Source organism: Vulpes vulpes, chromosome 5 (assembly GCF_048418805.1).
Source record: "Vulpes vulpes isolate BD-2025 chromosome 5, VulVul3, whole genome shotgun sequence".
In the NCBI taxonomy this organism is placed as follows: domain Eukaryota; kingdom Metazoa; phylum Chordata; class Mammalia; order Carnivora; family Canidae; genus Vulpes; species Vulpes vulpes.
The window spans coordinates 45,484,998-45,507,623 of record NC_132784.1 but is presented as its reverse complement, the minus strand read 5'-3'; the positions used below and the strand labels follow the sequence as shown (position 1 = coordinate 45,507,623).

The 22,626-nt window shown below is 37.1% G+C and overlaps 1 protein-coding gene across 2 annotated transcripts in view; it reads left to right on the top strand.

The window, feature by feature from the left end:
* VPS4B (vacuolar protein sorting 4 homolog B) overlaps positions 1-22,626 on the top strand; it is a 35,012-nt gene that overhangs the window by 2,528 nt on the left and 9,858 nt on the right. For both annotated transcript variants that reach the window (XM_072758051.1, XM_025997712.2), the window contains exons 2-8: positions 8,978-9,089; positions 10,218-10,374; positions 12,472-12,539; positions 16,330-16,449; positions 19,059-19,215; positions 19,603-19,751; positions 21,628-21,709. In XM_072758051.1, the coding sequence (XP_072614152.1) occupies positions 8,978-9,089; positions 10,218-10,374; positions 12,472-12,539; positions 16,330-16,449; positions 19,059-19,215; positions 19,603-19,751; positions 21,628-21,709 (845 nt within the window). The remainder of the gene's footprint in view (positions 1-8,977; positions 9,090-10,217; positions 10,375-12,471; positions 12,540-16,329; positions 16,450-19,058; positions 19,216-19,602; positions 19,752-21,627; positions 21,710-22,626) is intronic.

Below are 22,626 nucleotides of genomic sequence, written 5' to 3'. Positions count from 1 at the left end.
ACTTCAGTTTCACAGTATAAGAAACCAAAGTCTATTGAGGTTAGGATTTAACCCAGGACATAAAATTATTTTTTTAAAGATTTTATTTATTTATTCATGAGAGATACAGAGAGAGGCAAAGACACAGGCAGAGGGAGAAGCAGGCTCCTGTGTGGAGCCTGATGTAGGACTCGACCCCAGGACCCTGCGATCACACCCTGAGCCAAAGGCAGGTGCTCAACCACTGAGCCACTCAGGTGCCCCCTGGACATGTAATTAATTAGTACTGAAGTTAGCTTTGAATCCAGGTTTGTTTGCTTGTAAGTTTCTGGGGCTTTATTTTCCACTGTGAAGTTATGCCTTTTTGGACAAGAAAATGGGATGTGTTTCAGCTAAAGAAAAATATGTATATACCTCAGTCTAGAAGTGTAATAAATCTTGGAGAGGGTTGAGAGAAATTGCAAGTAATGCAGTATGCATAGAACTCAAGTTTACTAGGTCCTGAATGTGTCATACATTTTGCTAAGTCTTGGGGAATCATAAAAGTAATAAATCACCCTTGATTTCCAAGGGCTTACATTCTTATGGGAGAAGACATCAACTGGGTGATGGGGATACTGTGTGATCTTTGGAAGTATGTACCAGAGGCAGTGGAAACTTAGAGGAAGCATAGGCGAGGCCGCCTGGGGGTGTTGAGGAGGGCTTTGCAGCAAGAGGACCATGACTGTCAATGCTTGGAGAAGAAGCTAGAGTTTTTACAGAGAAGTAGTTGGATAGGGTCTTCTAGGTGGAGAGTACACCGTAAACAAAGGCCTGAAGTGTGAGTTGTCTGGATTGTCACACTAGTTTGGTATGACTGGGACTGGGTGTGTAAGGTGGGAGGACAGGCCTAGGTAAGCCATGGAGAGGTGTGTACCACACAGAGATGATTGGTCCTCATCCTACCCTAGATAGAAAGTCAGCTCTGGTCTCCAGAGCATAGGAAAAAGACACAGCATTGACAGGAAAATACCCAGTGGGGAATTTCCTTTTAGAAGGAAACAACCATGTGTGTACTTGCCTGGTAGCAGGCCTAGAAGCAGGGAGACAGGTTAGGAGGTGGGGTTCTGTGTGGTGGGAGATGGTGAGGGCCAAAGTAGTGTAGTACCTATTAAAGAATTGAAAAGATTGATCAGAGACAGCTTAAAGAGGGAGAACTTGGCTCTGCATTTAGAAAGAGGGGCAGGAGGAATCTGGGTTTTCTCTCAGATCCCTGGGTTGGATATCTGAATGGGGAGGAATTTGTTCTGGAATAATTAGAAAAGGGGCATATTTGGGGGCAGGTGGTCTTGAACTTTTTGAGTTTGAAATGCCTGTGGGGACAACCAAGTGGAAACGTTGAATGAGCAGTTGGATACATATGTGTAGAACTAGAGAGGGAGGGCCAGGCTGAAACAAGGGTTTTGAGAGTTAATAGCATATGGATGGTAGCAGAGGTTGTGGGCATCTTGGAGAGTTCATAGGATGAGAAAATACAAGGACCAGATAGAAACTCTGGAATATTGACATTTAAAAAGAGAGAAAAGGGCTCCTGAAAAAGAGTCCTTGTAAGTCCAGAGTAAAGCCAAGAGAGAATGGTGCCATGAAGGCCGAAGGAGGAGGCCACATCCAGGTTTCTGTTAGAAGGGTTCAATGCTGTGGAGAGAGAGTTAGGTAAGTATGAGACCTTGGCAGTCCGCGGGAAGCATTGCCGTGGAAGAATCAAGGAACCATGATGAACTTGGGGTTCTCTTTGGGAATTTGCTATGGAGGTGAAGAGATGAGTAATGTGGTAACTAGAGAGGATCCGAGGAATGAGGGAGAGCCAGGTGTGTTTTAGTTTGTGTTTTGTAGATGTGAATCTAAGGTAGGGCTTCACAGACATTTTTATGCTGAGGGAGACCCCAACAAACAAAAAAAAAAAGTGCAAGGAGATTAGGTTGGGGAGAGCAGTAGAGTGGCATATGATTGATGGTGGGAATGGTCTCCAGAGCATAGGAAAAAGACACAGCATTGACAGGAAAATACCCAGTGGGGAAAAGTTGTTGGAGATGATAGAGGTAGAATAACCAAAAGGAAGAAGATTTTGAGAAAGCAATTGGGAATTTTTTTCGTTTTTCAACAATTTCGTTAAGTACCCAGTGTGTGCCAGGCACTGTTCCAGGCACTGGGGATAATGCAGCGTTGCAGATGAAGTTCCTTGCTCTTGGAGCTTACCTTTATATTAAAGGAGGTAGGCAAGAAGTGAGTATCCACAGATAAATGTAACAATAAGCACAGTGATGGGATAGGGTGAGGGGAGAGCTGAAAGCAGGGACGAAGGGAGTACAGCCTCTGCAGTAAGTTAGAGAGGGCCTTTCTGGGGATTTGGCATTGATCTGTGACGCAAAGGAGATGGTCATGCACCCGTGGGGGAAAGAGCATTTTCTAGGCAGAGGGATCAACAGTGCACACAGGCTGCCTGAATGAAGGTAGACTAATGGGTTTGAAATGCAACCCAGAAGGAGCCAGGACCTGGGTCATTTAAGGCCTGGTAGACCAGGACCCAGCAGTTGGCTTTTGTTGACTGCAGTGGGAATCCATCACTGGTTGCATAAGAACTTCAGGGTGTGGAGTGTGGAAGCAGGCTGACCACTTAGGAGACTACGTGGTATTTTGACACACGTGTTAGTGGATTGTGCTAGGATGGCAGCAATGGAAATGGGCAGGATTAAGAATAATTGACACTCCAAAACCATACAAGATGCAGTTAATTTCATTGCAGATGAAAAAAACCTTAACAGGAACAAGGGTGAAGTGGAGTATTCAGCAAGGGAGAAACAGATGCGTATTATCAAATCATCATCTTTGATTAAGGGTTTAACATGTGCTGTCGGGATCCCTGGGTGGCGCAGCGGTTTGGCGCCTGCCTTTGGCCCAGGGCGCGATCCTGGAGACCCGGGATCGAATCCCACATCAGGCTCCCAGTGCATGGAGCCTGCTTCTCCCTCCGCCTGTGTCTCTGCCCCTCTCTCTCTGTGACTATCATAAATTAAAAAAAAAAAAAAAAAAAAAAAAACATGTGCTGTCTAGTACAGGAACTACATGTAGCTATTTAAATTTTACTCAAAATTTAAACTTCTCAGTCACTTTAGCCACAGATGCTCAGAAGCCAATTGTAGATAGTGGCTTCCATATTGGACAGTGCAAATACAGACGTGTCCGTCAGAGAAAGCCTGGTTAAAAGTCATTAGTACCATATTTGGAGCTATATTATTAATACTGACTGTAAGAGTTTTCCTTTAAGCATCAGTGTGGTGCCAAAAAGAGGACTGACTGCCAATGAGGGCAGTGTGTAGCTGAAGAGGTGAGTGGCACAGCAATTCAAAATAGTAGAAGGAAATTGTAGCTAGAATAAGAAAGAATTTTTTTCTCCTGCATTCATTTTTATATGACCAGGTACACCAAACCACTAGTGGGTCACGCAGATGAGTGCTCTGATTCCACCCTTTATATCCTGCCTCATTTACCAAGCTTTTGAAAATTTTGCTTCAAGTTCAGGCTATGTGAACTGTGAAATATGTAGAACTACATCTTCTCAATTCTAAAATACCGTTTCTTTTTCCCCCTCCTGCTACAACATATGGAAGACCTGTTCCTCCCATTTACTGCTTTCATTCCATCTATCTACAATCCATAGTAACTGCTTCAAAATACAATATTCTCACACGTGATTGGTTTGAAGATGTTTGAATGACTTTTTTTCTTAACATAGGCTTATTTTTTAAATAGCATAACCGTGATCCTTTTTTCTACTGGCTCTCAATTTCTCTTGAATACAGTTTTACCACCTAGCTGAATCCAGGTGGAATGTTTTAATAAACCATGCTTGTTCTTATATATGTGTGTGTGTGTTTTTAAATATTAAAAATAGTTCTTAATGAAATTTTTATTTTGTGATAATCACAGATTTGCATGCAGTTGTGAGAAATAATACAGAGAGATCCTGTGTTCCTTTCACCCATTGCCCGCAGTGGTAGCATCTTATAAAACTACAGTACTGTATCGTGACCTGTATGTTGACATTGATACATTCCACCAGTCTTACTCAGATTTTCCAGTTTTACTTGAGTGTGTGTATTTTTTAAAGATTTTGTTTATTTATTTGAGAGAGAAAATGGGTGAGCAAACGAGGGGAGGGGCAGAGGAAGAGGGAGAAACAGACTCCCCAGGGAGCTCAATATGAAGCTGGGCTGGATCCCAAGACCCTGACGTCATGACCTGAGTTAAAGGCAGCCACTTAACCGACCAGCCACCCAGGCACACCCCTATACTCACGTATGTCGTGTGTGTGTGTGTGTGTGTCTATGTGTTCAGAGTTTCATCACATAGGTAAGTTTCCTCCATCCAGTCCATACAGAATAATTCTATCCACAGGAATCCCTCCTATGGCCCTTTTAGAACCGTAATCACCTCTCTGTGTCTTCCCTCACCATGTATCCTGTTTCCCTGTTTCCCAACAATACTAATATACCCTCTGTCTCTGGTTTTGTCATTTCGAGAAGGTTATATAAATGGAATCATACAATATATAACCTTTTGGAATTGGTTCTTTCCACTTAGCTTAATTCTCTTAAGATTCATTCATGTTGTGTGTATCAAGGTAGTTCCTTTTTGTTACTGAGTAGGACTCCATGCCTTGGGTTTGCCACAGTTTGTTTTTCCACTCTGGTTGGAAGACATCCGGAATGTTCATGTATAGATTTTTGTATGAACACAAGTCTTCATTTCTCTGGGATAAATACCCATGAGTACAGTTTCTGGTTCATATGGTAGCTGCATGTTTACATTTATAAAAAACCAACCAGTTTCTCCGAGTGGCTGTACCATTTTCCACCCTACCAGCAATGTATTAGTGATCCAGTTCTCTCTGTGCCTACCAGCAATTGGTATTATGGTCACTATTTTTTTTTTTTTTTTTTTTTTTAGCCATGCTGATGGATTTTTTGAGATATCTCCTGCTGGTTTTAATTTGCCTTTCTCTTGTGGCTAATGATTTCAGACATCTTTTTGGTGCTGATTTGCCATCAGCATATTCTTTGATGAAATGTCGGTTCTTCAGTTGATTTTCTACTTGGATTCTTTTTAAACTATTGAGTATGTGGAGTTCTTTCCATATTCTAAATATTAGTCTTTTCCTGAATAGTTTGCAAATATTTCTCCCATTCTGTAGCTTGTCTTTTCATCCTTTAACAGATTTTTTATAGACCAAAAGTTTTTTAATTTGATGAGGTTCAATTTATCATTTTTCTTTTTTTTGAAGTATAATTGACATATAACATACTCATTTCCCATGTACAACATGACTCATTATTTGTATATATTGTGAGATATCACCACAATACATCTGTTTAACATCTGTCTCCTTTCATTGTTACAAAAATGGTTTTCTTGTGATGAGAACTTTTAAGATTTACTCCCTTAGTAACTTTCAAGTATGCAATGTAGTGTTATTAACTGTAGTCACCATACTGTACTATATAACAAGAAGTTTGTATCTTTGGACTCCCTTCACCTATTTCACCTTTCCCCACTTCTTGTAACTACTAGTCTCTTATCTGTTATCTATGAACTTAGGTTTTTTGTTCGTGGATTTTTTTGTTTAGATTTCACATGTAAGTAAGATCGTTTGATATTTGTCTTTCTCTGACTTATTTCATTTAGCATAATGCCCTCAAGTCTATCCATGTTGTCACAAACCAAGATTTCCCTTTTTTATGGCTGAATAATATCCATTGTATGTGTATACCACAATTTCTTTATCCATTCATCGGTCTGTGGACACTTAGGTTGTTTCCATATCTTGGCTATTTTAAAATAATGTTGGGGGATCCCTGGGTGGCGCAGCAGTGTAGTGCCTGCCTTTGGCCCAGGGTGCGATCCTGGAGACCTGGGATCGAATCCCACGTCGGGCTCCCAGTGCATGGAGCCTGCTTCTCCCTCTGCCTGTGTCTCTACCTCACTCTCTCTCTCACTGTGTGCCTATCATAAATAAATAAAATAAAATAAAAATAAAAATAAAATAATGCTGCATAAAATAATGCTGAGATACAGGGGTGCATATATCTTTTTGAGTTTATGTTTTCATTTTCTGTGGATAAGTACTCAGGAGTGAAATTGCTGAATCATATGGTAGTTCTGTTTTTAATTTTTTGAGGAACCCTCATAGTGCTTTCCATAGTGGCTGCACCAATTACAGTCCCATCAGCAGTGCACAAGGGTTCCCTTTTCTCCATGCCCTCACCAATACTTGCAATTTCTTGTTTTATTGATAATAGCCATTCTAGCAAGTGTGAGGTGATAGCTCATTGTAGTTTTGATTTGTGTTTCCCTGATGATTAGTCACGTTGAATGCTGTTTCACATACCTGTTGGGCTTCTGTTTGGTCTTTAGAAAAATGTCGGTTTAGATCCTCTACCTATTTTTTAATTGAATCGCTTAGTTCTTTCGCTATTGCGTTGTATGAGGGTTTTTTTTTGTTTTTAGATATTAATCCCTTAACACATAAACGATTTGCAAATATTTTCTCCCATTCAGTAGATTGCCTTTTCATTCTGTTGATGGTTTTTCCTTTGCTGTGCAGAAGGTTTGATGTGGTCCCACTTGTTTATTTGTGCCTTTATTGCCTTTGCTTTTGGTGTCAAACCCAAAAAGTCATCACCAGAGACCGAGCTTACTTGCCTATATTTTCTTCAAGAAGTTTATGGTTTCAGGTTTTATGTTCAAATCTTTAATCCATTTTGAGTTAATTTTCATGGATGGTATAAGATTGTAGTCTAGTTTCATTGTTTTCCATGTTGCTGTCCAGTTTTCCCACTTTTCCCATTTTTTAAAAAAATATTTACTTTAGCGAGAGAAAGTGCGCGAGCAGGAAGGGCAGATGGAGAGAGAAGGAGAGAGAGAGAGAGAGAAAGAGAGAGAGAATATCCCAAGCAGACTCTGCACCAAGCTTAGAGCCTGACAAGGAGGGGGCCCCAATCCCACAACCCTGAGATCATGACTCAAGCCGAAAGCAAGAGTCAGATGCCTGACCGACTGCGCCACCCAGTTACCACCACTACCACCCCCAGCATTTATTGAAGAGGCTGTTCTTTTCTCTTTGGATATCCTTGGCTCCTGTGTGGTAAATTAATTGACCATATATGTGTGTGGGTTTATCTCTAGGCTTTCTCTTCTGTTCCACTGATCTACATGTCTGTTTTTATGCCTGTACCATAGTGTTTTCATTTTATATATTATGCTTTTTGGTATGTAGTTTGGTATGTAGCTCTAAATGCTAAAGATTTTTGTTTTTTCTAAAGATTTTATAGTTTTACATTTTATATTTAAGTCCATAATGCATTGTGAGTTGTGTTTTGTTTTGTTTTTCAAATTAAAGCAGCATTAATTTATTATCTCTGTTTCTGTAGGCTAGAAGTCCAGGTACAACATAGCTCAGTTGGGTTTCAGCCCAGTTTTACCAGGCTTACACCAAGGTGTCTGCAGGGCTACATTTTTGTTTGTTTTTGAAGGCTCTAAACACATTGAGTTTGTTGGCAGATTTCAGTTTCATGTGGTTGTCAGACTAAGGTTCTTTTTCTTGGTTGTCAACTGAGGGTGATTCTCCACTTGTAGAAGCCTCTTGCATATTCTGACTCATTGCCACTTTCTTCCGTGCCAGTGTGGTTGAATTTTCATCCTGCTTCTATTCTTTCTGACCTTTCCTTCTGCCTCCTATCTCCTACTTTCAGCCAGAGAAAATTGTTTTAAGAGCATATGTGATTTTTTTTTTTTAAGATTTTACTGATTTATTCGTGAGAGACAGACAGAGACGACTAGAGAGACAGAGATGCAGGGAGCCTGACGTGGGACTCGATCCTGGGTCTCCAGGATCACACCCCGGGCCAAAGGCAGCGTTAAACCGCTGAGCCACCTGGGCTGCCCCATATGTGATTTTTAAAGTGTTTTTTGTTTTGTTTTGCTTTTTGCTTATAGATGTCTAACTGCTCCAGCACTGTATTTTCTAGTGTTAACTTGCTTTTGCATATTTGTATGGATCTATTTCTAGGAGGGTTTTTTAAATATTACAAAAGTCCATGTTCATTATAGGCATTTTTAAAAGATGCAAAAAAGTAGAAAGAGAAAAACTTGAGGCTTTTTAACAACCTCTGTTAAATTTTCTTTTCGTCTTTTTCCTGTGTTATTTTTTGTTTTGTTTTGGTGTGGTTTTTTTTGTTTGTTTGTTTTTGCTGTTGTTTCAAACAGTAGAACTCATGCTACATGTAAAAATTGTATTATGCCTGGGGATCCCTGGGTGGCTCAGCGGTTTAGCACCTGCCTTCGGCCCAGGACATGATCCTGGAGCCCCGGGATCGAGTCCCACATCAGGCTCCCTGCATGGAACTTGCTTCTCCCTCTGCCTGTGTCTCTGCCCCTCTCTCTCTCTCTCTCTCTCTCTCTCTCTCTGTGTGTGTGTGTGTGTGTGTGTGTCATGAATAAATAAAATCGTTTTAAAAAATTGTGTCTTTTTAAAAAATTTCATCATATTACTGTGAATGTTTTTTAATATTATTTTAATGATTCTGTAATCAGTTGTGTGGTGTCTTTTTGCTGCTTGAAATTACAAGCTTTCAGATTTGGTTTTGTTTTTCTTAAAAGACCTCTTTGGTTACTATCTTTGCTCAGTAAACTTTTTAGATGATTGCTAGATTAAAAGATTTGGGTATTTTCAGATTCTTGATATTTCATTGCCCCATTGCTTCTGAAGGGGTTTTACGCTATTTACATCTTACTATTGTTATATGCTTCATCTATAACAACACTGGATTTGAGAATTTCCCGGAACAGACAGATTTGTTTTAAGGTTGCTTTTTTTTAAAAAAAGAAAAGGTTCAGTATGATCACTTACTTCAAAGTTATGCTTATGTGATTTTGATGGTATGATTTACCTCCCTTCCAACAGAAAGCAGTAGATCTTGCTAGCAAAGCAGCCCAGGAAGACAAAGCTGGGAACTATGAGGAAGCTCTTCAGCTCTACCAACACGCTGTTCAGTATTTTCTCCACGTAGTTAAATGTAAGGCCATAGTTTGCTTTTTAAGACGTTAAAGGAAAAGATTATTCTATTTCATTTATAAAAATCAAAATACAACACCAAAAAATTCTAAACTGTCCATTTGCAAAAAATTCTCCCTTTCTTGTTAACAGTTTTTAAGTACTCAGCAAACAAATGTGCACAGCTATCATAGTTATTACTTTGTATACCTAAACATATTAAAATACCATATAGTTGTTGGAAATAGTTTTTATTTTACTAGTAATGTACCCAGATTATGTACCTGACATTTTCTAAACATCTTTGAAAACACTTTTAAATACTTTTTTAAAAAATTGGTTGGGAGACATTCGTATTTTTTTTAAATATGTATTCCATGCTCACCTTGTGCCGGGTATTGTTGTAGGCACTGGGGTATGACAGTGAAGGACAGATGGAAAAAAATACTGCCTTCATTGATCTTAAACATAATGCTGAGCATTTGAAAAAAAAAATGTCTTTAAGTTATTTTTAAATAATTTTAGCATTTGGATAATTTAGAATTTTCTTTTGAGCTTCTCTATTTCATTTTGAGGTTTTTCTGGCAAATAAAAGTAAAACTAAGAATGAATCGTAACATAAAATATGTGGGGCTAGTCCTATGCTTTGCTGGTTGGCTTTTGAAATTGCTCTCACAGAGTTTTTTATGTAATAGATTTACAATATTATTGGTATATATGATATATGGGATTTGTCATTTTTTTACTATGAAAGTTTACATAGACATTAATGGAAATGGTTAATATTGCTTTACTTCTGTTTGTCTTATATTGGTTTTGTATGAGACAAGTAGCTTTCAACTCTCTGCACAAAATGTTACAGGAAGTATATAAAACCCACAAAATATTAAATAATTTCTTATTATTTAGCATTAACTTAAAATATCCTAATGTCTTGCTCAAATCTCTTTTCTGACTCAGACATGCTGTTGGCCTCCAACCATGCTGGAGGAAGCAGAGAAGAGTTGATGATCATTGGCTACGATGAACTAGAGATGCTCTTCCTCCCTCCCCCAAAATAGATTGTCCTTGTCTCAATACCATGTCTAAGAGTTTCAACCTGTCTGTGTAAAATACTAATAGAAAAATCTCTCTCATTTTCCTTTAATAGATGAAGCGCAGGGTGATAAAGCCAAGCAAAGTATTAGGGCAAAATGTACAGAATATCTTGATAGAGCAGAGAAACTAAAGGAGTATCTGAAAAAGAAAGAGAAAACTCCACAGAAGCCAGTGAAAGAGGGACAGCCAAGTCCAGCTGATGAGAAGGGGTATGTATTTTAGAGTGTTAGATTTTATTATATCTAATTAAAAGATAAAATTACATTTAATTTGTGAGATCTGCTCATTTTGTTGAAACTAGGTGTTGGCAATCCATGACTCATAGGCCAGATCTGACCTGCTGCCTGTTTTTGAAAATAAAGTTTTATTGGAATGTGTAGTCTCTTGCATATAAGAAATGAGATTCTGGGATGAGGTTATATGGCCTGGTTGGGTTTAAAGGCAGGAGGTTCTGGTTAGTTTTAGAAGATGTGATACTCAGAGTCCATGGTATGCAGCGATAGGAGTTACTTAGATGACCCTGTGGTCATCAGGAATGGAATGTCTTGAAGGCAGTGCTTCAGGGGCTTTGTGGCTACTACCAAACGCCATCTTGAAGGACATAAGAACATAGGAACTAGAGTTGACTGCCTGCTTCAAACCTCATGGGAGAGTCTGAAGAGAATTACAAGCTCAAGGTTTTATATTCTCTTTTCAAGACGTGGTCAGGGAACCAGGGATTTCCTGTGACACTTGAGAATATTTTTATCTTCTGTACCTACAGCACTGAGATAATGAAAATCAGACCCCACCTGATTTTTATGGATTATTGAAGTTCCCTGGCAGATCTTTTGGATTATTGAATTTCAGCATAGATTCAACTTCAGGGTTTCCAATATAAAAGTTGAGCCATTTAATGGAAGACTGGGGCTCCAAAATTAAAATAAAACTACTGGGGAAAATTGCATTAACCTTGAGTACCTGGACCCCCGACTCTTTCTGAGACACCTTGCCAGCAGAAATGTCATCTCCCTGTGAGTTGAGGCTTTTGTGGTCTTGCTTGAAGACCCTGTAGTGTCCCCTCCTGAGATGGCTACCCAATGGGGAGATGCCAATTCTATATTGAATAGCAGGATCCACGTTGGCTAATTTAAGCAATAAGGGATTTATTAGAGAGTATTAACCTTACAGATTTGCAGTGGGGGCCTGGAGTTAAGCTTGGATTCCATATCCAGTAGGACCTCTGCCACAGCTCCCTCAGCAAGCCAGGGCTTTCACTCGAAGCTTGCCTCCACTTCTTGGAGGAACTTGGGTTTCATGTGGAGCCCTTGCTGCAAGGAGGCCCAGAAAGGACAGTTTTTTATAAGTACGGTCTTCATTGTACAAGAAAGCATGGTAGAACAAGGTTGGAGTGAATGTCAAGTGAATCACTTGGCAGTCTGTACCTAACCCATAACCCCACCATCCTATGATAAACAAGCTAGTCCCATTTGGGGGAAAAATCTGTCAAGCTTTTTAATCTCCGTGTATATGTTATGTGTTAAAAAAATGATGTAATGCCATATTTTTTGCTTTATCAATTTTTCATTCAGTGTATTATAAACGTCCCTGTAAACTATTTCTACAGCTTCATTTTCAAAGATTGTAGCATAGTCTGTCATATGCTAATCCCTATGATTGAACATACTTTATTTCTGATTTTTTTCCCTTTTGGGAACAGTGTAGGCATGATTATCCTTGTAGTCAAAGCTTTAAACTCATTTTAAATTATTTTTTTCAGAATACATTCTCAGATATGAAATACTGTGGTTGATTTACTTGTCTTTTGGTCTCATTTCATTTTCATCAAAAGCTTCATCTCTTCTTTGGAACCCCCAAACTAAGGATTATAGAACTTTATATCTTTTGCTCTGGGTTTTTCTCCCCTGGTTATAGCTTCTTTTTCTGATACATAGTTTGCCTGATTTGGTATTTTTATGTAGTTTACAACTCTCCTATAATTCATCTTAAGTCTTTTGTGGAAGGAGGTGTGGGGGCATGTGTTTATGCGTTTGTACATAACATAGGTTATGTTATGGGAACTTGGAGCTGGTTCCTTCATTCTGGTCTTTTTGCCCCTTTCCTGTTCATGATTCCATATTGATGGATAATATGCCTACTTGCTATTTTATTTAGTATACTCTTAAAAGTAATAAGTATAACTTTTAATGTGAATGCCTTATTTTGCTACTTAAGTTATAGATATTTCAGTTTAATATTTCCTTCATTTTTGCCTTATTTTGCTAGCAATGAGTGATTACTTGAATATATTAAATTCTTTTTATTAGGAATGACAGTGATGGGGAAGGAGAAACTGATGATCCTGAAAAAAAGAAACTACAGAATCAACTTCAAGGTTGCTTTAGATTTCATTTTTAAATATACTATCTTATTTTTGTTTTAAACCTCATAGTGAATTACCTGTTTGAATTGATTTTTTTCCCCTGTATTCAAATGAAGTTCAAGAACTGGCTTTGGTTCCCAGTAGTCACATACTGACTTTGTCCATTTTCCTAGAATTTACCTGATAGGGTCTTTACTAGGTTGGTTTTTCCCGTGTAGTAAAAATACTGTTTGGTTTTTATATATATGCCTTTAAGAACCTGTCAATCAGCTTACTCTTTTTCATTTTGTCTTATTTGCCTCCTTTTAGAAAAGGTAGCATTCATACTTCTAGCACATTGTAAAATCTGACAGATTAAAATTTCCAAATTGTCAGAGGAACAGAGTGAATTGGGACTCACTTGGCTTTTATTGCTATTGCTGTAGCTTATTATGATTTCTTTCATGTTTCTAGACCTTTCTCATCTGTGTTTTATCCTGTTTCAGTGTTACCATTTACATTTATCTCTTCCAGCTTTGTTTTTACCTTCTACACCTATAAAAAGCCTTTCATTCTCCTGTGCTTGTAGTATAGTGCATGATGAGAGGGTGTGGATTTTGGTTCCATTCAGATCTGGAATCCTCTCCAGAGCCTGTTGCTGAAAAGCTATCTGATCACGGGCAGGTTCCCGAACCTCTCAGAGTAGAATACCCCAGCTCTAAAATGGAAATTACTAATACCTTCATTTCTGGGAAGATAGAATATTATAACAGTGTAAAAACTGCCAGGTTATATCTGACAAATTTTAGGGCCTCGGTAAATGGTAGTAGCTATGTGTATCTAAAATGGCATCTTTTTAATTGCTGGCTTTGTGTACTGAGATTTGATTGTTCTTTGACATGTTAATTGTTGGGTTGAATATTACATATTTTGTTACTTTGAATCTTGCCAAAAAGAATGCATGGCTGAGAAGATTTCCATTGTATAGGCACAGCGTTGGTTAGTGAATGATGAATATACTTCGCTCAGCCAGTCCTTTAGTCTTGCCATACTAACTAGTATCTTCATTTTTATTCTGTTATTTGTTTTACCAGCCCCACTGGGATATTTGCATAATATCTCAAAAACACTACAGTTAGTGAGGATAATTTATGAATGAGAACTTCAGTGGTGGATAAAGTCCAAAAGGAAAAGCTGAGTGTCTGCTGCTGCACCACCACTGCCCGCAGCAGTGGGGACTCATACTTCATAGTCAGTTCTGCTGGACCATCCAGCGGTCTGAGCCAAGTGGCCTGACTTCGGTTCTAGGGCAGAAGGTGTTTTGGTATTTTTCTTCCATCCTTTTGGTTTTGTTTCCCACTCTCCCCCACAAAGTAAAAGCTGGAGCATATCTTTAGTTTCAGGAAAAGGTACAGACCAGTTTTTAATAGGGCATTTTTCTTCTTCTTCTTTCTTCTTCTTCCTTCTTCTTTCTTCTTTCTTCTTTCTTTTTCTTTCTTCTTTCTTCTTCTTCTTCTTTCTTCTTTCTTCTTCTTCTTTCTTCTTTCTTCTTTCTTCTTCCTTCTTCTTCCTTCTTCTTTCTTCTTCCTTCTTCTTTTCTTCTTCCTTCTTCTTTCTTCTTCCTTCTTCTTCCTTCTTCCTTCTTCCTTCTTCTTCCTTCTTCCTTCTTCTTCTTCCTTCTTCCTTCTTCTTCCTTCTTCTTCCTTCTTCCTTCTTCTTCCTTCTTCCTTCTTCTTCCTTCTTCTTCTTCTTCTTCTTCTTCTTCTTCTTCTTCTTCTTCTTCTTCTTCTTCTTCTTCTTTTTCTTCCTCTATAGGGCATTCTTTTAAATTCGGTAATGATAAGAACCAGAGATGTACAAAAATACAAATACTGAAAACATTTAAATGAGGAAATTATTTGGAATCTCAGAATGAAGTGGAGCTTGAAAGGAGTCCTAGCCTATCATATCTCAGAGTCCTTTTTTCCATCTTCATTTAATAGTTTGCTTGTGGGTTTCACTGTATAATATCCTTTTTTGAATCTTTCCTCTTTTTTCCTGAAAGAGTATTTTAAGTCTTCTATTTCTGTTTTAAGTTATGACTTTAAGAGCAGTGTTTATATATTAAAATTTAAAATTTGGGACGCCTGGGTGGCTCTGTGGTTGAGCGTCTGCCTTTGGCTCAGGTCGTGATCCTGGGGTCCTGGGATTGAGTCTCGGATCAGGCACCCCATAGGGAGCCTGCTTCTCCCTTTGCCTATGTCTCTGCCTCTCTCTGCGTTTCACTTATGAATAAACAAATAAAATCTTTAAAAAATAAAGAATTTATTATTTGAGTTCTCTGTTAGCTGTTTTGATGCTTAGTGACTTTTGAGGTTTAATAACATGAGTATAATCAAAGACTGGATAAATTTATCTAGTTGGAAACAAATGTTTGGCCTTTATTCCCAATAATCCTTTTCCCCTTTTTAAATTACTACTTTTATTAAATAATATTAGTTTTTATCTAAATAATTTTTAATATTCATACTTAGAAAAAACTTAAGTTGAACAGATTCTGCTTATATATAAAGTAAATTTCCTTTTTTTTTTTAACTATTACAAAATCCTATCGGATAATACAAATATTTTCTCATGTTGGGATACTAAGCTGAATGGAACATAGAAAAGGTGAATTGGCTCTGATTTATACTTTGAACTTTTAGAATGCAGAAAGTATTTATAGTTTTTTTTTTTTAACATTGTATTTTTTTAAATAATCTCAAGAGTCATATGCTCCTCTGACTGATCCAGCCAGGCATCCAGAGTTCATTTAATTTTAATCTATAGCTAAAGATTTTCATAATATAAGTAGGTCATGTAATAGAACTACTTTTATAATAATAAATCATCTTTCATAGCTAGAAGAAATACCCATAAAACTAACTTCATTGGTAATCAGTGGATTGTGTAAGTGGTGATGTTTTGCTATACTTAAAAAAATTACACATCACCTTAGAATCAGCTTTTGGAAAAGTTTTTGATAAAAGATGATTGAAAACTTTTGCTAATAAGCTATATTAGAGGAAACCTTTTGTGGACTCTTACTGCAACAATTGCTGTGGCTTCTGAATATCTTGTATTGAAAACTTAAATCATACAGATAACTTTTTAATGTAAAAAGATTTTAAGTAGGTATTTGGAAGCCAAAAAGAAAATTTAACAAATCTCAGGAAAGAATTGCAGATCTACAGGAGCACATTTTCTCTTTCTCCTTCATCATCCGCTCCCTCTCATTCTCCCTACTATTTATCTGTCTGTCCATCCATACATCCATCCGTCTGTCTGTATCACCAGTTAAAGTTATTAAGTATCTTTTTATTTTGGTGCTTAAGGAGAGCATTAGATCACTGGGTATTTTTGTTAAAAAGAAGTAGTTGATCAACCCCCATTGAACAGGTACTTTTCAGTACTTCAGAATCAGTGCATTCAAACATTGTAACCACTTGGTACAATATTTCGTGATTTTCCAAACACACTAATATTCATTATGTCATTTTATCCCTCCACTAACCCATCTTAAGTGGTTTGGGCAGATAGTATTCTTTTCATTATACAGTGAGGAAGCGGAAATAGAAAAGTTAAGTGACCTACCCTAGGTTAGCCAGTCACCCAGCCCAGCTTTCTGACTCCTGCTGACTCTGCCCCACAATTACTTCCTAATCACATGATTTCAATAAGGTTTTTTATAGATAAAACTTTTCCAGTTTTATAATGTATTTCTTGAATGTCATTATTTCATGTTGTCTTCTACATTTGATGCCATAGTCTTCCTTAATTTAAAGATGATATACTTCTTTTGTAGGTGCCATTGTTATAGAGCGACCAAATGTGAAATGGAGCGATGTTGCTGGTCTTGAAGGAGCCAAAGAGGCACTTAAAGAGGCTGTGATATTACCTATTAAATTTCCTCATCTTTTTACAGGTAAGATGACTGTGAAATAGGTTTTTTGATGATTCCTTAAAAACACATTGACAGCTGAGGTAGAGCATTATGGATTTTTTCACCATATTATAAGTTAGCACCTTAAACAAATTGTTATAAGGTGGTGATGTACCTCTGCACAAAGGTATTTATTTCGTACATGTATTTGCAATATACATATATTACAAAAAGACCCAGATGTCAACCAGAAAAGCATAGGCTAAATCACCAACATGCAGCGGAATACTGTGCACTCATTCAAATACAGGGTATGTCTACATTAAGAAATTTAGATCTGTGTTATAATTGACATGAAAGGATGTTCACATATACATAAATATCAGAACACAAGTTATCAATATGTGTAGTATGACTCACATTTATTAAATAAATATGTGAGCTGAGAAGTAAATATAGACAGATTGACATAAAAATGTTATGCCTAGGAGATAAGATTATGGATGGTTTTTACCTTTTCTTTGAAGTTTCATCTGATGTTTTTCCAGTGGTCATGTACTAGTTTTATAAGAGTTTTCTCCACTTTGTAAAAAGAGCAAGAATTATTTAATATTTTCAGACAAAGTAGCTATCCTCTGGAGACAATTCATTCTCCCTGTGAGGAGAATATTGCTAAGCCAACCCTCGTGGTGTAGTTGAAGTTACAGCTCCAGCAGCAGGTGATCTGTATATGCTGAAGCATTCCCTCACATTGTCCTTGTTGTGACTGATAGCCTGCCTCTGTTATGGTATGGCTATACCCGCGGTCTAACAGTGCAACAGGATATCCCTTTTAGAAACCAGCTGATTTCTGTAGAGAGCAAATCTGTGACATTGGCCTCAAACTGAATTAGGTCCAGAGGGTGATGTCATATAGAGTAGTGATGAGGAAAGAACCTGTGGGCCACTGGTTGTCCACCAGGCCACCTATGACTCACAACCTAACTTCAGAAATACAAAATTAATGGTGTAAAAGTTGACATCATGATCCTATAAAGGCACAAAAGCATGATTGAGTTCATTTTCTATTACTTACCACCAATATTTTCCAAACACAAGTCATTTATGTATCTTGTTTCTGATTACTTCCATATACGTGTACCATTACTATTTTTTAAATATTTTCCTTTAAATCACTGACTTTGAGCAAATTTTTATTAAAGTACAGCATAGACATAGAGACTAGCAGGAACCTAAAAGTGTTCAGTTTCATAAATGATCAGAAAGTACATCTATGTAATCATCATCACACATATCAAGAGATAATACTAATAACCCACCTACAAGTCCCTCTGCCAGTTCTTTACTCTGCAGAGGTGATCACTTGACTCCTAACACTATAGATCATTTTGCCTATAACTGAACTTATTAATCATCTTTCTTATTTTTCTGTAGTAACTTCATTTTAAAACATTGCTTTGTGTCTACTATAAATGGAAAAATTAATATTTTTCTAATACACATTTTAAAAATTATTTAAATAGAGCACCTGGGTGGCTCAGTCAGGTAAGCATCTGCCTTCAGCTCAATTTATGATCTCAGGGTCCTGGGATGAAGCCCCACATCAGCCTCCCTGCTCATGCTTTCTCTTACGCTCACTGTCTCCCAAAGTCTTTTTAAAAAAATGTATTTAAATAAAAAGTATTTGTATGCTACCTAAAAAGTACTCCATCTGCCACCAGTCACATATACCACACTTAAGGGAACACGGACTTACAATTTCAGACATTTAAAATGGGAAGGTAGAATTCAACTCAAAGTTGAGGCTTTCATAACAATAAATACAACAGTAGTTAGTTTTGCCATTAGTAATCTGCATATCGTTCTTACGTAGCTACCATGTCCCCGTCCAGTTTCAACCTAGAAATTTTTTAAATGTATATTTCATGGTTTTACCAAATGTAACTCAGCCAGTTTTATTTTAGACAGCATTATTTCCTATTAGGAAAATTGAAGTACAAAGAGTTGATTTCTTCACTTGTTATATTTTCACAAAACTAGGATTTCAGGTGGTAGAGTCTCCTTATTACCCAACCATCTGAATAAGAATATGCTCTCTATAATACTACACTATGCTTCCCTGTGGAATCAGGAATTGAATAGAACTTTGGGACAGATCAACCAGACTGTGTTAGTGTCATTTCTCAAGAGTCATAAATATTTAAAAGAAAATGTTTCCAGCTGCCCTTACTGTATGGTCATAGTTTATCCTACAGTATTCTGATACTGAGTGTTGCAGATAGCAGACAATCAGGAAGTGCCTTTTAGACTAAGCCCAGGGAGGGCAGAGATCCTTTTGTGTTTATAGTTCTCTGTCTATACATTGTGGTTTTAGTACATAGTGGTTGAATGAATGAGTGAAGTAAATGAACTTCCTGCTAGAAAGATTATATCAGTGCAAACGCATTTGACAAAGTGTTCCCTATGAAAAGCAAATGAGATACTTTTAAGACATACTTACCTTAGTTTGATTAATTTAAAAAAAGTTTTTTATTCTGATAGCTGTAGAGTGAAAACCTCTTCCACAATATTCTTCAGTATGAGTTATGTCTCTAGTAACAGAAATTAACAGTTGTGAGATTCTCATGTTATTTTTCTAATGCAAATTTTAGGCAAGAGAACACCGTGGAGGGGAATTCTGTTATTTGGACCGCCTGGAACAGGAAAGTCCTATTTAGCCAAAGCTGTAGCAACAGAAGCAAACAACTCAACATTTTTTTCAATATCTTCCTCTGACCTTGTCTCTAAGTGGCTAGGTGAAAGTGAAAAGTAAGTAGTAAGTTGACCTTTTCTTTTCTTTTTTTTTACTTTCTCTTTCCTGGAATCATTATATCAGTCTGTAAAGTAATAGGTTTCTTACATCATTCATAGACATTCAGAGAAGTGACATAAGTATTCATTTTTCTGTGAAATCAGTCCCTCATTTGAAATTCATTTCATAGGAAAAGATAACATATGTAGTTACATATAATATAGTTTAGTAAATCATAAATGGAATTATCCAACTGTACCATTTTTATTTTCTGGACCAAAATATGATTGAATCTTAAGAGTTCTTATAATACTGTATATGTCTATTTTAGTTTTTTTTTTTTATTAAGTCATGTGTCATTTACTGTTTTTATTAAGAAACTGAAAGCTTTTATTTATTTTTAGGCTAGTTAAGAACTTATTCCAACTTGCCAGAGAGAATAAGCCTTCCATTATCTTCATTGATGAAATTGATTCTCTGTGTGGCTCAAGAAGTGAAAATGAAAGCGAAGCTGCCCGTAGAATTAAGACTGAGTTCCTAGTTCAAATGCAAGGTAGGGGTACTAACTTCTGAAATATTTTCTACTTATTGTATAACTGCTGTTATCACAATAATGGAAAAAGTTCGAGCCAAATTTCTCCATTTTAGCTAAGTGTTTTCATTATGCCATGTTTCACTCTGATTGTCCTGCATATGCACACATAATCTGCACCCCATTTCAATCATCTGTAGGGCTCTGGCATAAACAGTAAGGAGATCCACATACTCACTTATAACCTACCACGAACAATATCAGCAAAAGGAACGTATAAACTTCAAATGAAATCTTTTAAGAAATATTTTGAGAAGAATATGAATAGTACTTGTCTGCAATGTAGATTTGATTCTCGGGAATATTTGCATCATATTTGAATAATGTGCTATTTGATTAAATATAGTTTTTTCAGAGAGACTCTCGGGTCACTTTAACATTAAAACACCACACTTTTTTTTCTTTTTTAAATTTTATTTAAATTCAACTAATTAACATAATGCATTATTGGTTTCAAAGGTAGAGCTCAGTGATTCATCAGTCTTATATAGCACCTAGTGCTCATGATATCACGTGCCCTCCTTAATGTCCCATCACCTAGTTACCCCATCACCCCACTCTCTCCCCTCCAGTGACCTTTGGTTTGTTTCCTGTGATTAAGAGTCTCTTATGATCTGTCTCCCTCTCTGATTTCATCTTGTTTTACGTTTTCCTCTCTTCCCCAATGATTCTCTGCTTTGTTTCTTAAGTTCCACATATGAGTGAGATCATATAATTGTCTTTCTGTGAATTACTTCACTTAGCATAATATCCTCTTGTTCCATCCATGTCGTTGCAAATGGCAAGATTTCATTTTTTTGATGGCTAAGTAGTAATTTGTTATATAAATAAATACATGTGTATATATATATAATTTATATATATCTCCCACGTCTGTTGGTAGACATCTGGGCTCTTTCCATAGTTTGGCTGTTGCGGACATTGGTGGTATGAACATTGGGTGTAGGTACTCCTTTGGATGACCACATTTGTATCTTTGGGGCAAATACCTAGTAGCGCAGTTGCTGGGTTGTAGGGTGTCTCTATTTTCAACTTTTTGAAGAACCTCCTTACTATTTTCCAGAGTGCACCAGCTTGCAATCCCACCAACAGTGGGATTTTTTTTGTCCACATCCTTGCCAACACCTGTTGTTACCTGACTTCTTAATTTTAGCTATTCTGCTAATACTGTGTGACTGGTGTGAGGTGGTATCTCATTATGGTTTTGCTTTGTATTTCCCTGATGCCAAGTGATGTTGAGCATTTCTTCATGTGTCTGTTGGCCATTTGTGTCTTCTTTGGAGAAATGTCCCTTCATGTCTTCTGCCCATTTCTTGATTGGATTATTTGTTCTTTGGGTGTTGAGTTTCGTAAGTTCTTTATAGATTTTGGGTACTAGCCCTTTATCTGATGTGTCATTTTCAAATATCTTCTCCCATTCTGTCCTTTGCCTTTTTGGTTTTGTTGACTGTTTCCTTTGTTGTGAAAAAGCTTTTTATCTTGATGAAGTCCTAATAGTGCATTTTTTGCCTTTGTTTACCTGGCCTTTGGAAACAACCCCCCCCCCCCCCCCCCGCCTTTTTTTAGATAAATGGGTTTTCTTTTTTTCTTTTTTTTTTTCAAGATGTATTTATTCATGAGAGACAGAGAGGGAGGCAGAGACACAGAGAGCCCGATGCAGGACTAGATCCCAGGACCCCAAGATCACACCCTGAGTAAAAGGCAGATGCTCAACCACTGAGCTACCAGGCATCCTGAAAACACTACATTCTTAACAGAACATATGGACGAGATTGAAAAAAAAAAAAAAAACACTAAAATGACAAATTATTTAAAATATTTCTTATTTTCATAACAGGTGTTGGTGTAGACAATGATGGAATTTTGGTTCTGGGAGCTACAAATATACCCTGGGTTCTGGATTCTGCCATCAGAAGAAGGTCTGATGATACAGTGAAGGTCTTATTTCTTAACTGTAGATGTAACAAGTCATAACAGTTCCCTTTTTATCCAACGAAAAGGCATTCTGAGAACTTTTCAGAATTTTTTTGAGATACCCTAATCCTGTTGCCCCCTGTGTTAGGGGAAGAGAGGCTGGCGTTTGTTTGCTTATTTGGTTGCTATATTGAAGATAAGAGATGTTCATATACAGAATCTTTCACATTGGAAAATGTATTACCTAATGCTTATTATTAATTATAATGAAACTTCATGGGCACTGATGCTTCACAAACTTACAAATGTAGCTTGCTATTTCAGTGGAAAATTTCCATGTAAAATGTTAGCAAAATGACATTTATAGAAGTTAAAGTATGATAGATAACCAAGATATATTTTCATTAAAAAATTTATGTCTATAATTTTTAAATTGCATATTGAACTTAAGCTACAGGAAAGGTTTATAGATTCATTACTTTTCACGCACACCATTCCCTATTTCATTCATTGAATTTTGCATCGTAAAAATTAGCACCGGTTCTTGCTGCTTTTATCCTGTTCACTTGATAGTTTGCCAGGATGCTGGATTACCATTCCATATTAAGAAAGGCAATCTGTTTGTTTTGGAAAAATGTGCTAATTCTAAACCCATCTCTAGAGATCATGGGAATTTAAAATTCTCAAGACCACAGAGAGGTACCTGAAGGAAGAAAAGTCCATTTAAATTGTCCCTTATTGCTTCCTCTCTGTCTCTAAAGCTAAAATTCTGAGAAGCGAGTAAAGTTATTGTTCATAAAACAGCATTTATGAGCTAGTAGGATTATTTATTCTGAATGTACCCATTATAATAAAGTGCGCATTTTGTGTAAACATGTTTATTAGATTTTGAGTAGCTTTACTGTTTTTGAATTTAAGAAAC